We start from the raw sequence: 18,458 nt of genomic DNA on the forward strand, positions 1-18,458 counted from the left end.
TACAAACTGGAAGCTCAAATAATGTATCAGGAAAGGATTCTGTGCTGTTCTAATTCCCTACATAAACATCTGTGTGGGTTGGTCGTGATAGTCACTGAAATTGCTCAGTAGTCTTAACTACTTCATCTTAGAATTACTTACCTGGTTTTACTTCCAGAAGTGTAGCATGAAAAGCTACAAAAAAAAGTGAGAGGGGAAACAAACATTCAGTGTGTGAGCTGGATGTAGGTTTGGGTATCTGAGCCTGTGAACAAATGGCTTGAAGAGATCTGAGTATTCACATCTCTGTTGCTGGGGGTGTTGGTTGTCAGCCTTATGCTGTCACTGCTTGGTGAGGTTAGGAACTGGTGGTTGAGGCAAGAAGATAGAAGGGAAGACCAAAATAGTGGAGCAGATCATGTTTCGTGATCAGTTTCAGCCAATCTGTGTGTTTACCCTCAATCATAGTGGATGTGTTGTGTCTGTGTCATCCTTCTTAACTAATATTCATGAGGCTTTCCAGGCAGCTACATCAGAGTTGAGCAAGCTGAAAACTATCTAGGGGTTTTTAGGAAGGAGTGAGGAGGTGTTCAGTGACTCTTTCCTGACTTGTTTGGCAGTGTATAGTGTGCTAGATTTTCAGTATTGGCACAGAGGGTAAAACACTGATCAGGATACATGTACAGGATACCCTAAGATAAGGGGAGGAGATATTAGTGTTTCTGAAAAGGGATGTTTTTGTTGCTTGAGCCTCTGAACACAGCAAGTGTTACTCCTATGTAGAGATACCTGATTCGTAATGTGCCAGTCGAGCTGAGGGGTATGTGAAACTAGCTTATTGTATGATACTCATCAGTTTTAAATATGCCTTGTCCAAAGAATTCATGTGGTGTCTTTCTGCTGTCACTAGATAAGGAGTAGTTAATGTTTGTCTCTTCAATGTCATATGCCTTGCAAGGACTAATGTCTGTATTGGACTTTTGTTACATGTGAGTTATTAGGGATGAACCTCTGTGTGTACTTCAGTGCTCATACAGCTTTTGTCTGGGTTGTACAACTTGTGCGTGTATTCCTTATTACCTGCTAATGTTGTAAAATACTCTGCAGATTGAAGCAGTTACTGTCCTCTCACTTTAAACTTTTAGGAAGAGGGTTCTTACTTCTGCAGGAAATATGAGAATGTTCTCATAAATGTGACCTCTTATTTTGGAGTTGGCACTGCTGCTTTTTTGTGAGTAGTGCAGAGGAAAAATTTGACAGGCATTATCTTAATTACCCAAATATTTTTAGGGTGTATTGCTGATAAATTTACTTTGTGTGATTTCCTCTTCTAGCTGCCTGATGGCTGATAAGCTGTGGTAGAGTCACTTTAAAGCACACATGAGTCACTGTGATTCCTCACCGCCCTGTACTGAAAGTGGTAACTAATCTCTGGATCTGACTTTCCATTATAAAGCGCAACCTTTACCCCGGTAACTAGGTGGAGAATTTCACAAAACAGTCTAAAACATTCCAGCCTTCTGTGTCGGGGCCCCCCACCCAACAGCCAGTAATCCGCAACTTCTGCATGAGCTAGAAAGGATGTGGAGCATTGGATCTGCTTCAGAAGTCTCAAAACCTTGCCATCTTTGAGAAGAATCTTGCTTTGGATAGTGGTTCTTCAACAGCATCTGCAAAGCTACAGCAGAATGGAAACAATTAGCAGTGAGAAGCTCAGACAGCAAACTGCATAAGGGTGATGATCCAGAAGTTTCTTTTGGTAGTCTTTCAGAATTATTTTCCCGGATAAGACTGAGGTAGTACAGTGACTTCCACTCTTTGCAGAATGCTTATAATAGTAATTTTCAATGAATGGAAAAAAGGGTATAAGCCGAGCATTTCTTTGCAATGTTACAAAATATGCAGTGATAGAGCACCTTTTTTGCCTTCATTCAAAAGCAGCTGATTCAGAGTGTAAGTATCAATTCAGGTTAGCAGACTTTTCTGTCCAGATCTGAAATACTAAAGCAGGCTCATTTTGGAGAGGATGGATTAAGTAGGAAGAAGGCTTACTTTTAATCTCATTTTTCTAGAGTGAAGAAGTTGTGAGGGAGTCTTTAGCCTGCTGGGAAAAGGTCATTATTTCTTTCGGCTCACTTGAGAAGGGATTTAGCAGTGTGGATTGGCAGTGAAGGCAGCCAACGCTACCCTGAGCTGTACTGAACAGGAGCATAGCCAGTATTTACAGGGAAGTGATTCTTCCTCTCTGCTTCGTGGTACTTAGCTGTACCCAGAATACTGTGTCTGGGTGATCCCAAGATAAATCCAGATAAAACACGAACCCAAGCCCCACACAGGGACGGTCAGGGAGGTCAGGAGGCTGGAGCACAGGCCAGGCGAGGGGAGGCTGGGGCAGCGGGGCTGCTTCAGCCTGGAGAAACGGAGGCTCCGGGCACCAAACAGCAGCCCCTTTGTACCTACAAGGAGGTCATCAGGGAGGCTCTTTACAGCGGTGGGAGGATGAGACACAAGGGGCATAATTTCTACAAAGTAGGTATAAAAAAGTAGATTTAAAAAGAAACACAAAAAAACTTTGACAGCGAGAACAGCCATGCAGTGGAACAAGGTGCTTGGAGAGGCAGTGAGCACCTGACCCTGAAGCCACAGCTGATCTGGCCAGGGGCCTAGAGACCTCCTGAGGTTTCTTCTAACCTGAGTTATTCTGTTAGCGCTTCTGATTCTGTAGATAGGTCTCTGACCATTCTTAAAACCTCTGTTTTAGGAAGGACTATTAACCTGTAAATAGAACTTAGTTTATGCCATATACATGTGGATTATTGCCAGAATGAGTTACTCTAGCACTAAAAGATAGCAAATAATTGCCATTTAACAGGTATTGTGACCTTGGTTCTTAAAAGATAAGAGTAAATAGTGGGAGAAAAATCTAAGCCTGTCATGGTGTCAGGATAGGAAGTGCCCTTAAAGGGCATCAAACTCTTAGTCACCAAATACAATCCTTTAAAGTTTGGGGACCAAACAGTTGAAGAGTTCATGGTTAAGGTAAACCTACTCAGCAGTGTTCAGAATGATAAAACACTTCAAAGATACTTTTTTCTTGTTTAGGTAGTCACTGGGGTCCTGGTGAATGCTTTTAAGGAACAAATTACAGATATTTTATTTATAATCTACATATTTACATATGTGTGGATAGGAATATTTTTCTGCTTGTGGGACATACTGTTTCAGAAACTTGGCACTGCTGTGGAACCCACTGAATACTAAGTGCCAGGAAAATAGAAACTAATACCCTTCTTCCTATTAAGAGGTGTGAAGAAACAGAATTCCACAGAACTGGTAATGTTTGGGTTGTACAAATAGATAATTGGTACCCTTGATGCTTTTCCCCTCTATCTGGGTAAGTGTAGAGATTTAGAAAAGACAGCTTCTGTTGGTACATTAGTAATCCTAAATGAGAGAATTGCAGAATCCCTTTCTCAAGAGGTAGAGGGAGTATCCTGCTCTATTTCTACTACTGAAAAGAATTTTATACAAGGTAAGCAGTTAATGCTTTTTATAAAAGTTGAAATGTATTGCGAGTGACAGAATGATGATAATCTCAGTTCTGAGAGCATTTGAATGAATGGTACTTCCGTAATTCAGCTTTCTTACTTGTACTTTATTAGCATCACATAAGCAAGAAATGCGTTGGCAGCCTATTAGAGAATGTAGATAAACTTGTAACTTTTAGATAATTCACTTTCTGCATGCATATAAACATTGTACAGCTGGAAGACCAACACAGCTCTGAAAATATTTTTACTGTAGGGAAGTAGAAGTGATAAGCAAACCTATTAAACTTAGTCCTGTTTCTGCATACCTAAATGACTTTGCTCGGATCTGGTTTAGGAGTTGTTTTGGGGGGTTTTTCCTTCCCCCATTCCCCCCCTGCCCCTAGTGGACTACATGCTGTGAGGCATACATATAGCATGGAAGAAGGGATACTACAAAAACAAACTAATACCTGAAATGCTTTTAAAAATAAAAAGATAAACCTCCAAAAGCCAGGTTTTATTCATTGCTGTTAAGGTAGCAGAGGCTACCCGGCTTCTTTTCTTGTTCTGGTCCCATAGGTAGTCCTAAAACTTGGAATGAAGAAAATAAAGTAGCTAACAGTTGTTATCTATATCACAATTAGCAGGAAACATGAGAGAAAGTTATAGTATCATATTGTTATCTCCTATTGCGTATTTGTTTTCTGTAGTACTTTATTTACAGATCCTTTTTCTAGGATCTTACTACCAAATACAAGAATATATTATGGCTGTATCAAATGTTTGAGCCAACCTTAACAAAAGTGAATGAGGCTTAAAAATACTACCACCTAGAAACCCTTTTTGATCTTGTATATGTGTATGTAGCTTTCCTTAACATCAGAGTAGATCAGTCTTACTGTTTTGGATGCTCTTGTTCCAGATATGAACAATACTATTGGAATAACAGGTTAAGAACTACTTAATTGGAAGGTCTGTACAAACTGTGACTAATCAGTCCTTGATAAATTATAGAAGTTAAAATATTTTGAGAAATGTTACTGAAGTTCCAAATACTGGATGAGAAACACCAATTGTGAGCTAACTTTATGTGAAAATGACCTTTATGTGAAAATTGGATGACTAACAAGCTAAATAAAACTGCTTGTTATTCTTAAGTTCTGGCGTAAAGAGCCAAAGGTAGACATGCTTTTTTTACACTTGTCTCAAAGCTGTACCCCCAGCTGACTATTTGCTTTTGAATGACAGTCAAATGGGGATGCACAAAACTGAAGGAGCTATTTGCATGAGAGCAAGTAGAAGCTGAGCATAAACGGTTAGGACCCCTGCTCTTTTTGCATCTTTGTCTCTTAAGATTTTTTCCTCAAAATGTGTTGTTCCTTGTGGCAATCACGACTCCTCCTGTAATGTTGCTGGTTAAGAAGCTCTGGTCCTTGATGAGGGTACATGTCTATTTTTAGAAGGTATTGAAGTGGTTCCAAAAAAACCTTTTTCCTAAAACCTGGATATATCCCTTACGCTAATTTTATTTATCCTTTTGGGTTACTTGTCAAATTTTGTGTGAGTCTGAGACTCCCTCAGTGGATGTTCCATAGCTTAGAGCAATTTGGTTTGATTTTCACACTCTAGATTTGGCAAGGTGGCCAGGTCTGAGCATTGCTGCCTGGTTACTGAAGAAGTCTAAGACTTACTACTAGGCAGTTTATGGGCATCTACTATTTTTGATATAGGGGCATTCCAGGTTTGACAAAAGAAGCAATAAGATATTTTACTTAAATTAACATAAGGACAATGTGGAATCTAAAAGGAACACACTCCTCAGGGGAACTCGAATGGGTATGTGAATTGGGGACAGGGATTTGGCAGGAAAAAACCCCAGGTACTTCTGGGGAGTTCCTTTCACAGCCCTTAGCAGAGGATAATTAGGCTGTTGGTGCTCTGTCACTTCTCTTGCCAGTTAGATTGGCAGCAAGGGACTGAAAGCTTTAAGCAGAGGGGGTTTTTGTCATCTTTCATCAATATAGTTCCTGCTTTCTTTTAGAATATGGGAGAAACAGGTTGAAAAGGTACCATAAAGGAAAGCCTTTATGTTCTTACAGATCACTGATCAGATAATATATGGCACCTTGAACTATCAATGTAAACAGTTTTGACCACAGTATGCACTCTGCTTGAAATAATCTTGATGAGCCATTAGAAACAGTAGATCAATATGCCTTACAATCCATTTAAAAGTACCAGGAAGCAACACAACTTTTTCTTGCAAGCTGGTTATTGTTCGTCTGTAGTTCAGATGCTCTTTAATCTTTAAGGCTTACTTGGATGTCAGTAAATACCTGAGAGGAAAAAAAATAATCTTCCTTTTAGTTATGTTACTAGTGGTGTTAAGTATTTGTAGGGAAGAGGAGGAAATAACTTATGTTGCTACTTACTGGAATATTCTCTGTTCTTCAGTAAATGTGTAATAATGCTTCAACTGTGCAGGATATAAAATATATCAAGTTTTGTGGATCTCTAAATCAGTGACTGCTATGTATAAATTATGTTGAGAAGAAGGGTCTTGACTTAGTAGGTGAGTGCTAGGTAGACTTGTGTTCAAAAACTTAAGGAATTAGACAGGTTCAGATCTCTTTCTATACTGTCCCTTAAGCGTTCTGTTGTATGCTTGTCGTTAGTAGACAGAGGGAATAAAAGAATGTGTGTGAGAAAAGGACTTGTGAAAGTTGAAATGTTGTTCTACTACAGTTTTGAATCAGGCCGTTGCTTTTGCAGCTGCTATAATAGAATATTCTTAGTTGTAGGAAGCATCAGAGGTCATTGCTTAGCTGCCCTGTTAAACATCCCCTTCTCTTAGGGAAGTGGAGATTTCAGTCTGACTAAGAGGGAGAAAAAACATCTGAAATCACCACTTGTTGTCTTGGGTGTTGGTGGTGTGTTTTTGGGGGGGTGGAGTGGTGTTCAGGTGTTTTGTGTGTTTTCATATGCTTGTTGATTAGGGATTTACAACAGATTTCAGAAACACTGCTGAGAGGTTAATTTAGAAATGCTTCTTGATTATTTCAGTATTATTTGTGTGAATATCACATATTTGATCTGAACCTTTGCCCCTTCTCTCTTTCAGTGGTAGGAGCAACAGCTAGGAAATCAGTGGGATTTACAGGCTGAACATGTTAAAGGTCTTCTCTGTTTGTGGGGGTGAGGAACCAAAACACAAACACCCAATTTTCCAGGCTATTTTGGGTTTAGATTGCCCTTGTGATGAAGGGATCAGTCACTGGATAGGTTTTTCCGAAGCAGGTTGTTTTCTCTTAAGTTCTGTGATGTATGGTTAGGGAGACTTCCAGCTCTAGTTTCCATCACAATGACTTAATTGTACATAAGCATGGCAAACTGTGGCAGCCTGTGTTGGCATGCAGAGACTTGAGGTGGTGGTAGTGTTAAACTTCTCTTAGAGGAACAATTAAAAAGAATTATAATTTGCTGGTAACTAGTAAACACTTTGTATATGATAATAATACTTTTGCCATAGGAGCTGAACAGAGTAGTAAAAATAAGTACATCACAATTATGATAAGTGGTTTCACAGAACTTTAAGGGGGGAACAGCCTTCATTTTGACTAGAGCACTGTCAATTCTGCAGAAGTGAACTGTGTTCTTTTCTCTTTGTAGAAAATGTTGTTATAAAACATATGCGCTTACCTATTCTTTTAATCTAATGAGATTTTACTGAATTGACAAATGCAGCCTGAAATAAATCCTGTGCAATAATGAATCTTGCTATTTGTTCTTGTTAAAAATATGTCTAAATAGATATGCTTTTTAAAAATAACTAAAGGACAAACACAGATCCATTTGAGGTCTGTTCTACATATAGATTACCATAACTAAGAATCTAATTCAGAGGTATATTGTTCAGTTCTATGAAATTTCAGAGATGATTTAGTGGGTAATATAGTAGCTTATGTAGACACATTTTTATACTGCTTTGGTTGAAATACTTATTTAGATCCAAGAAAATTTAATGGAGCTATCTCTTAAGTAGATTTTTCTAGATTAATCTAAATTACTTTATGCCTTACAAAATCAAATCCTGTATTGCCCTTCTGTTTTCTGTCCTGTCACCTGCCCTGAGAAGATTACCTGATCTATATGGACAAACCATGTTAATATTGGTAGCAACCCTAGGGTCAAAAAGGAAGTATTTTGTATGGAATGCCCCTAAGCAATAAAATTAAATATTGCTGCAAATATGGATTAATCTTAATTCTGACAACTGATAAAGCAAATGCTGTCATGATCATTAAAGTCTATGGATCTTGTCCTTTAAAAAAAAAAAAGCTTACATTGCTACTAGTTGCTAAACTGATCAGAGACTTATCAAGTTACTTGGTAGGAACTGGCTTGAATTATTTCACAATAACCACCTGTCTCTAGTTTGCCTCTTGACTGTATATGTAAGTAGATTTGGATGGAACTTAGGATGTGTGTTTTTAAGATATTTGTTCAGAGTCACGTTATTAATTCTGAAGATTCTCAGTGTCTGTTTTGGTGTTTTTGCAGATGATACAGCTCTAGAGGAAAGAAAGAGTTGTCTTCACAACTTGCTCTACAGTATCTGAATAGTGAAAGCACAATGGACACTTTTTAGAGTTTTACAGAAATCAAAAATCATCTAGGAAGAAGAACGTTTGACTTTAAGGAATAACAGACTTCAGAGAGCCCAGGAATTGGTCACTGATAAATCCAATTTGGTTATACAGCTTGGGAATGAATACCATTGAGACAGCAAAGCTTGAAGAGCATATGGAGGGTCAAAACAATGACGCTTCTAATGGCTACTCACGACCTACTCTCTCAGTCAGTGAAGAGAACAAAAATGGCACTAGCAAACCAAAGGCCTTGTCTAATGGCTTACGAAAAACGACAAAGAAATATCCTGATTACATCCAGATTGCTATGCCTGCTGAGTCTAGGAATAAATTTCCTCTGGAATGGTGGAAGACAGGCATTGCCTTTATCTATGCTCTCTTCAACTTGATTCTAACAACTGTCATGATCACTGTGGTCCATGAGAGAGTACCTCCAAAGGAGCTAAGCCCTCCCTTGCCTGACAAATTTTTTGATTACTTTGATCGTGTGAAATGGGCTTTTTCTGTATCAGAAATAAATGGAATGATACTAGTTGGATTATGGATATTCCAGTGGTTGTTTCTTAGATACAAGTAAGTAGCTATACTTTTTCTCTTGTATGTTTTCAGAACACCGGTTTCCCTCACTTACTTTGAGTAGAATCTGTAGCAATATTGTAGAATAGGGTTGGCAGGAAAATGGCATAGGGATGATTTACTTAGACAATGTTCCAGTGTCCGTGCTGGATACAGGAAACAGATTTCTCCTGATTATTGAATAATGTTTTTGAAATCTGAATTTGAAACCTACATTGTACTTGTCAAATTTATTCTGAGATTGGGCTTTTCAGAGTGTGTTTACTGATGTGGTGATGTTTAAACAGAGGAAATCATGATGATGTAAAAAAATCTTACGCAAATTTGAAGAACCCACTGTCCTTCACAGCTAGACTAGAAGTTTCTTCCTTTGTATTCATTTGATTAACCTATACATATTTAAGTACATGGTTATAATATGGGACTAAAAAGAGAAGGTCACTGAATTGAGAACTATGCCTGACTGCATGTAAGTTGGACTAAGGCCATGTTAAATTGGTTAGATAGCTTTGGAGGGAGCTTTGAGGTAGTTATGTACTATTATGAGCTAGCAAGACTAAAACCTGAAGACAGACTTTTTAGTGTTTGATTTAGAGAAGTGTGTGGTGAAGAGCAGGAGGTAGAGCTGCTCTTTAATTCTAGGGATTTAGCTATATAATAAAGGTAGAGCTCCATAACTGTTATATGTATATCCTGCATGTGAGCTTTGTACTCAATCTTTTTCCTGTACTTTCAGATCAATAGTGGGACGCAGGTTCTTTTTTATAATAGGAACTCTGTATCTGTACCGCTGTATTACCATGTACGTTACCACCTTACCTGTGCCTGGAATGCATTTTCAGTGTGCGCCAAAGGTAAGAGCTCCCTAATTCTTGCCTTAGTCTCTGCCTGAATCCTTATGGCTTGTTAGAGCAAATTTGAGATAATGTTCCGGGTGTTATTTACTAACACAGTCTAATCTCAGTTGATGTCTTCAGAAACACAGATAGTGATAAACCAAAAGTTGCGTGATACAGAAAGAGCCTCAAGCTGTTGCTGTGGTTAAGATCCTTTAAGAGAGTATGTATGTTGAAATAGTGCTGCTACTAAATTAGTAAACTTGCTTCTGCGGCTCAAGCTAATCACTCCAATACTGCAGCAGTATTTTCTTACATGATGGAATACCTAATGTCAATATTGTAATTCATAGGCTCATACACAAGCTTGTGTTACAATAGGCTTTTAAAAAACCCCACGATGTTGTCATAGGCTTTGCACTGTTTCTCACACTATTCTGTCAAGAGCTGTCGCAATACCTGCAGTCAGCTGCCTGTCCCTGTGTCCAACCTGCAAAATGTACATAAATGACTAAGGTTCAGCTATTTAAATGAGCTGATACATATAGAAACATATACATGCTAATATTTCTAGAAGAATACTTACAAGATTTTGTGGCAGTGTAGTCAGATGGTGGCATAAAGGAATTCTGTTACTGCCATTTTAGGTTACTAATAAAAAGTTGTGGACGTATAAATGCCTTGGAACAATTGCATCCTGTTGGCTGCACTGAAAGAACAGTGCACTTGAGTGAGTAAGAAACAGTTTGTGCACTGGGAAGATAAGCATTTTGAAACCTAAAAACATTGCCAATGTGGGGCATAAATTTGTCACTTCTTGTATAGGATCTCATCGGTCTTGAGGTACAGCATTGTGTCTGTTCAGTCTTCTTTCACATTGGGACAAATTAGGAACATAGTGGATGAACTATTTTTCTTAGGAATCAGTATCTATTTGAAAAAGCTTTATTTATGTACCACTGTTCTAAAGACTCAACTGGTTTGTGCTAGTAGCTTGGGGAGTGACTTTGTAGTAGAGTGTGTATTGAGGAGTAGGAAGAGGTAAGCAAAGGAACACTTGCATGTGTCTGAAAGTGCATTTTGCTAGCATTAAAACAGGATTAACTACTTGAATTCTGGAAAAAATTCTGGATTTCTTTTTTGTTCCACATGAATATTTTCTGATTATGGAAAGCTAGTTATCTCTTTATCTTGTTTGGGTTTTTCCAGAGTTAATCTTTAAACAGCTAGGTGAAACTGAGTGTTTGCCTAGTATCTATGAGAAATCAAAAGCTGATCCTAATGCGTGCTTAAAAAAAAAATCCTCTAAATCTGAGTAAGTCCTGACTGAGACTGTAACCAATTCTAAAATTCAGCGAGTTTGAGGTTTTTGTCCTGTAGAAACATTGCTTAGGTCTGAACAGAATGACAGAAATGGTATGCAAGCTTGCACTGTATTGGAACTAGTTTGAATGTGTTTTTATCTGTTCTGTCAACTGCTATCATGAAATACCTGACCTCACAAATTTTTAATGCTTACCTTTCCAGTATATTCTACATCTCATTCTCACACAATGCATATTTTAAAGTAGCCTGGGAAATACTAGCATTCTGTCTATGCTTATCAAGCTGATCTTTAGCACCTGTCAACTTTGATATGCATGCTTATTTGTTTAAGAATATGTGAAAGAAAGCCCAAGAAAATGAGGATAATCTGTGTCCTTTTCCCCTCTTTCCCTGACCCTACCTATGTTTGGGCAAGAAGTTTACTCAAGTCACTTATGGTATATCTTAAAGGTTTTTTTTGTACTTTTTTTTTTCTGGTGTTGTAGTTGAATGGAGATTCTCAGGCAAAGGTTCAGAGGATCCTGCGACTGATTTCTGGTGGTGGTCTGTCCATAACTGGATCACACATCCTGTGCGGAGACTTCCTGTTCAGTGGTCACACTGTGGTATTAACGCTGATCTACCTGTTCATCAAAGAGTGTAAGCGATAGTATTTCAATGCACTTTCCTTGTTCAGATCTGTTGTACTGGGAAAACAGGTGATAAAAGTGCATGTAAAACTATAGCCCTCCAAAAGTTTTACTGGTCAGCTGTACACAGACTGTATGTATATAGGTTTGAAATACAAATCATGACTTTGAGTGAAAATGGAATGTGGGTGTAGTAGAAGTAGTGTGGGCTTTAAGGGCTCAATTGAGTAGACATGTCACTTATCTATAGTGTTTACAGGTTGATTGAAGCAAGCCAGCTTTTCATTATTCATTGACAGGTTCTTCAAATTTTGGGTAAAACATACTGTAGTTAAGCAAATTAGCTCTGTGCAGGTTGGCTGATATACCTTAGATTTCTAAGGAATTTTTGTGGCTTCAGCACAGTGTCATTGCAATGTCATTTATTTTAAGTGTGCTGTGCGTTACTTCAAACAATGCAAAGTTGATTCATGCTCCTTGGATATCTTCTGCTAAAGTCTCCTACTTATGGCTCTTGAAGTTGGTAAGCATTTGGCAAGCGTGCAGAAGTTATAGTTGAGGTTGTGGTTTCTGGCTTTGCTTTACGTTGCTATGGGGCATGGGGGGAAAAATCAGTTTGTGCTGCACACACAGCATCAACTGAAGCTTTGGAGAACTGAGCACCAACCTCTAAATCTGATACATGGTAAGCAATATTTCTACCCTGGGAACCTGGCTGCTCATGAATGTGTAGTGGGGAGTTCCCTTTCCAGTTCACGTGTTTGGAATTGGAAACTTCGCTCCTACTGTTGTGTCCCAAACTATGCAAATGCTAGCTTGGCTCATGGGAATGTGTAATTCTCACTGAAACAAAAATAAGACTAGCCAGCATCAGTTAAATGCCTTCCTTTTATTAAAACATTGAGGGAAGAAAGTGTTGCAGTGCTGCGTTCTGCCTTAAACACAATATAAAACCACCTATTTAATATGATAAACTTCAAATCTGTGGATGCGAGACATTCTTCAAACAGCCATTTAAGATGCTGATCATAGTCTGCTGATTCTGAGGCCTAGGCCCTTCTTGTAAAGTGGGGGAATGGCATGTGTAACTCATCAATGTTACCAGAGCAGGATTAGGAAAATAACCTAATAATAGCTTTGTTTGCCTTGTTTTGTGTATATTATTGCAGCTTAATGCTGGTCACATACTCTTTAATATCTTTAGTACTAGGAAAGATGCAGATAACCCAGTATTTTGGGGACTAGTGTAACTCATGTACTTTTGTCATAAGGGGTTGGAGGACTTGTATCACATACGTTCTTGTAATAAGCCCTTTGACTGCTGCCTAATTGTTAGGCACATATTTCAGTGCAGTTGTGCTCTATAAATAAATGCATAGCTTTCCTTTTTCTGCCTCCCATATAATTAGCAAAATGTTATCTGAGCAAGGGCTTAAGCCCTATAATTGCTCTGAATTAGAGGTTGCTTATGGTATTCTTTTTGTGCTCTCTTGATATGATATGTCTTTGGTACAAAATGCATTCTGAGGTTTTTATTATTTCTGGCTTAGTGAATTTTTTGCTCTGCTCTTCTTTCATCCTTTTCTGCTTCTTCATTTATTCCCACGCACTCCAGCTTTTTTGCCCAGAATAGTTATTTACATTTTTAGCCTTGGTATGTCTTGCTTGCTTGTGGCTGACTTCATCTACGTCTTGAAAAGACTTGGCTTCTTACCATTTTTATTTTTTTTATCAGTAGCTACAGATTTTTCTGCAATGCTTTGGATAGAGTTGAGAGAATTTACTGTTTTGACACTTGCACCAAAATTTCAGTTGTCCTACAGTAACTATTTTGTACAGGCCTCGCAAACTACTAGGGGTAGGCTTGTTGGGATCAGTAACTTTTCCACTGGTATTGTGTGAAAGTAAAAGCTGACCATTGCCCCACAAGGGAAGGGGTGCCAAAACCTCCCACTGTGAGTGAAATGAAACCCGTTAGCTTGTCAGAAGTTATGAATGGTCATTGTGACACCCAAGGCATTTTTCAATGGGGAAAGAAGGGCAGGGAAACTTTTCCACTGAAGTGGCTTAAATGCATTTTGAAGAATAGCTTCACTCCCACTTGTTAATCTTTAATGAAAGGGTATAAATTCACATACTGTACTTCCCCGTACAGTGTATTGGTGGTTCCCAGAACAGAGGTTTCATGCAAAGCAATTAAACCCTAGTAATTAAGAGTGTCTCTTCCTGTTTAATCTGTGACCTCTGCTCAGGTTATATCAGTTCTAGAAACTTTATGCTCAAGTAAACTTTTATGCTCAAATAGACTGCAGAAAGAGCAGAGATGCAATACACCCAAGTAAAATAATCAAAGTGTATGTCTTGCCTCAATTCTGTCTCTTCCCTTGTACCCCCTACCATAGAAGTGATTTAACTGGAAAACTTTCTTAATTGAACTAGAAAATGGGTGATGGTGCTGTCTAACTGCAAGCTTATCTTGGGCTCATCTTATGTAGTAAGAACAATTCAGTAACTTTGCATAATTCTTTAGTCTTGTTTTCTATGTCAAAACAGGGTTCTTGTACCAGTGTGGTACAAATGAGTTAATTTTAAAGTTTAGTAGCCTTAATTAAATCATTTGGTTTTAATCTTTTCCTCTTCCCTTTGTGAATTGCTATAATAATGTATATGGCTTTCTTTCTCCCCTCTCACCTCCCTATTTCACAGATTCACCACGTCATTTCTGGTGGTATCACTTAATCTGTTGGCTAATGAGTGCTGCTGGCATAATTTGTATCCTTGTTGCTCATGAACACTATACTGTGGATGTCATCATTGCTTATTATATCACCACGCGGCTCTTCTGGTGGTACCACTCAATGGCTAATGAAAAGGTGAGTGGCAAATATCTTTAGAATCAATGTAGAGCCTGCACTTGTTAATACCACTCAAATGTCAAAATTAGTTCTTAATTTTGAAATAAAAATAGAGGTTCTGTATTGAAGTTTAAACAAATTAGGCAAGGAATTTCACTTTACTGTGTTTTAAGTAAATATTTAATGGATTAAGATGTTCTTTTTTGATCTGCACCTAAGTTATTTCAAAATTAATTTTTTAATAAAGTTATTTTAAAATTCTTGATATGTTGGCTTAAAAACATTTTTTGAACTTTGAGGTTTATTGCTGTAGTGGGTGTATGGAATAGCCCTTGTTTGTCTAAGCTTATGAATAAACAATAGTTTAATAATAAATTTTCTGACCAACCTGAATTACCTAGACCATACTAAAATTCTAGAGACAGTTCTTCTGAAAATGTCACTAAAAGTACACTGTTCAGAAAGTATCTGCTGCAGTTGTTTCAAGAACACCTCCAAGTAGAAGCATAGCTGCCAAGCCATTTTAATCTAGTGTTCATTTTAATCTAGTTTTCAACTATTATTCATCAATGGAAACATGACATGCCTGAAAGGAAACACTCAAGTCTTTCTGAACACGAGTCGTCTCCCTAAATTTTGTACAGCAACAAAGCATCCCTTTATGTTAAAGATGCTGTTTGTAGTATACATTTTGGCTATGATGTATACACTGTCTCAGTACTCTGTTTTTTTTCTAGGCTAAATGCATGTCATCTTTGCAGAAATGCATGTGAATATATTGCATTTTTGTAGTTGTCTTGACTCAATGTAATTGATCATAATGCTTTAAATTGATTGTCTGTTTCCTTTTCCTCTCTACCTTCTTGTGCCAGTACAGACTTTAAAGGTCTCTTCGCAGACAAATTTTCTCTCTCGAGCGTGGTGGTATCCGATATTTTATTTCTTTGAGAAGAACGTGCAAGGCTCTGTTCCTTGTAGCTTTTCCTGGCCGCTGTCTTGGCCTCCCAGCTGCTTCAAATCTTCATGCAAAAAGTATTCACGGGTTCAGAAGACAGGAGAGGACAATGAAAAATCTACCTGAAGAGAAGGAGGAAAGCATCTGCTCTGTTTTTTTTACCAAAACATTAATGCTGTAACCAAAGTTCTTAAGAGGACTACACTGTAACTGAAGAAGTGGACCAAGCTTCTGTGCAATTGATTGGAAAGACAATTGTAGACACATATTTCCATTTCATGTTTTCCTATCATCAGGCTGTACAGACCTATTCTACTCTTCAGTGCTAATAGAATGCACCACTGATGGGATTTTTTATTAAAGAAAAAAATGGAGCAGCACTCTGCTTTACTAATGAGATAGAGGTGCCAAAGACCACATTAACACTTTCATTACTATCACTCATCCACAGAAGCACCCAAAAATCTCATCTTCAGAGTTCTGGAGTGCATAAGGGTAAAAACATGCTAAAATGTAAAGGCACGATATCGGCGTACTGAGGTATATAAAAAAAAAACACAATTGTGGGAAGTGGTTTGTTGCATTATTCTTGCTAATGAAGGTAAGGTCTTTGTGTGACTGGTACAGCCGGAAGTGAGTCTTGACTCTTTTACACTCTGTGGGTATAAATATCTTATGACCCTAAACTACTACTTACCACCATTATCTCCCATATATTCTACTATATACCAATTTTTACATTTTTATTAGTAATTTTATATTTAAACTGTTGTGCTACCTGATGACTTTGCAAATTAGGAGTAGCTGCTAACATCAGAGCTCAAGGAGCCTAAAATTTTTATTTTTAAAAAAGGACACAGTTTCAAAGTCTAAATCTTTAACTGCAGTTTGGCCTTGTGTATATAGCTATACAGTGCCTATTGGTGTATGTACATGCATATACACACAAAAGCACATGCTGCTGTGTAGTTAAACACATAGTAAACAAAACTACTTACTGGGAAGAGTGATCATACAGTTCTTAATCCAGGCAAAACTCCTACAGATCTCACTTGCTTGAGGAATGCAAGGCCAGGTCCAAAATGGGGCTGTATTAAAAATAAACTTTTTAATTTTAGTAGCTATTTCTTGCTGAAACTATGTAGCAAGTTTGTTTGGGAGCCATAGTTCTTCATTGATTTATTTTTTCTTTTCTACCTGTTGGCACATGTTTCTGACTTTAGGAGAAAAAGTGCCAAGTTGAATACCTGCAACAGTAGCATTTCTTCAATTAATATGAAATGGGTTTAGGTAATAAATGACACTGGTAGAACTCACATGCAGATTCTTTTTTTTTCCCCCAGGGTTTCAGTCCAACTAAAATGGCTATTTAAGCAAGTTGGCTGAGAACATGTGGAAATTACCATGGCATAAACATGTAACAAACCCACAAATTAAACAGCTGCCTGGTTCTTGTTGGTTTTTATTGTTTGGTATTATTGGAAAAGCAAAGTAGAAAATTAGCATACTATGTTTAACCATTTATGTTCTGTATTAATTTCTGCAGTTAATTTTATTTTCAAATCTTCAGTAAAACCTGACAGCAAAGATAGATCTGTGTTAAGTGTTGAAGTGATACTAGTATGAAGGAAATGCTGCTTATTTTAAGAATATCTTGAACTGAGTGACAAGTGTGAACACAATTTAAATAACTTGTTTTTAAAAGTCCAGTTAAAGTTATAAAATGCAATACAGAGTATTCAAAGATTATTTTTTTCAGTTAAGGGGATCAATTGCTATGAGTTGTACATGAGAATATTATTGATGTGCATTTCAAATATTTTTGTGCATTATCAAAGTAATACAATAAACAATGTTTCTTACAATACATCCTTGGTAAAACTTAGCTAAGAAAGAAATTCTCCTGATGTTTGGTTTTGTTATTTAAAATAAGCTGCTTAGAATCTTACAACATGCCCCTTGAAGTTGTGTGTATAGGCATACCTGTGTTTTCATTTGCTTGCTCCTGGCAGACCTTGAGCAGTGAAAAATCTGGTATCAAAACATTTATATGAAAGTCTTTTTTCTGTATCATATAAATGAATCAGTTTGGTCTGTAAATCTCCCAAGATACTTGTTATATCAATACTGCTTCATAGAGCATAATATTTTTTTGAAGCTGAATTCTAAGCTTTGTGATACCCTAAATATGGTCAGGTTAAGCCACTTGTAGTAATACTATCTTTTAGAAATTGTGAATGAATTTCATTAGTGGTAGCCATGCCTTGAAAATAACATGATGAGAAGCTTTCACTAAGGAGCTTAAACAGTGGTTTTCATCTGGTGGCTGAATAATAAATACTTTGATAGTCTAGATAGCTAATTGTCTGCATAGCCACCACCATGTCTCAGTGGGATTTCTGTAATATATCTTCAAAGTAAAATTTATTCATGCAGGATGAGGTGTTTGGGTTTTTTACACTTAATCCTATTTCTGGAAAGAAAAATATGAAAGTGATGGAATAGAACCAAGTAAAGATTTGTCGGGCAGTGTTGAGGTGTCATTCTACTGCTGAATTTGATAGAAACTTCTATTGTAATACAGAAGGAAAGTTTAAATGGCAGCCCTAGCTCAAAATACTTGATTCCTTTTCTATCTCAGTCCTCCCTTCAGTGCTTAAATTTTCTCCATTGTATCAAAGGGGAGGTGTATGTGTGTTATTAGCAGAAACCCCTGCTTCTCTAATCTCTCAATAGCTTTAAATTGGTTTTGCAAACTTGGATGGTATAGATGTATTTGAAGATTCCTTAGGCCTGTATGTCAGGTGATGAAAGGGGGTAAGTAATGGTATATGCTAGTGCTTACTGCTATAGTAGTTTATCCGATACAAACAACAGCTGGTACATAAAAATTTTTAAGAACTTAGTGATCATTGTATATAAATACTATGAAGCTAAAAACATGGCTTCATTCTAACAGGAAAAAGGATTGCAGCAGGTAAAAAGAACAGAAGAAACTTAGACTTCACTTAATGTACTGATCACTTGATTGTAGGCTTATTTAGGCTGTATATGCCCAATGTTTTGCAGTATGTCACTAATTTTTTTGTAGAGTTAAAATAATCTCTTACTGATGTCACATGA

At 37.4% G+C, this 18,458-nt stretch overlaps 1 protein-coding gene across 2 annotated transcripts in view; it reads left to right on the plus strand.

Moving 5' to 3' along the window:
• The window catches only part of SGMS2 (sphingomyelin synthase 2), a 30,590-nt gene extending 13,390 nt beyond the window's left edge, over positions 1-17,200 (plus strand). For both annotated transcript variants that reach the window (XM_054824844.1, XM_054824843.1), the window contains exons 2-6: positions 8,070-8,731; positions 9,471-9,588; positions 11,382-11,535; positions 14,232-14,398; positions 15,258-17,200. In XM_054824844.1, coding sequence (XP_054680819.1) covers positions 8,277-8,731; positions 9,471-9,588; positions 11,382-11,535; positions 14,232-14,398; positions 15,258-15,461 — 1,098 coding nt within the window. In that variant the 5' untranslated portion in view covers positions 8,070-8,276 and the 3' untranslated portion in view covers positions 15,462-17,200. The remainder of the gene's footprint in view (positions 1-8,069; positions 8,732-9,470; positions 9,589-11,381; positions 11,536-14,231; positions 14,399-15,257) is intronic.
• The last annotated feature ends 1,258 nt before the right edge of the window (positions 17,201-18,458 follow it).

This window comes from Grus americana, chromosome 4 (assembly GCF_028858705.1).
Source record: "Grus americana isolate bGruAme1 chromosome 4, bGruAme1.mat, whole genome shotgun sequence".
Classification (NCBI taxonomy): Eukaryota; Metazoa; Chordata; class Aves; order Gruiformes; family Gruidae; genus Grus; species Grus americana.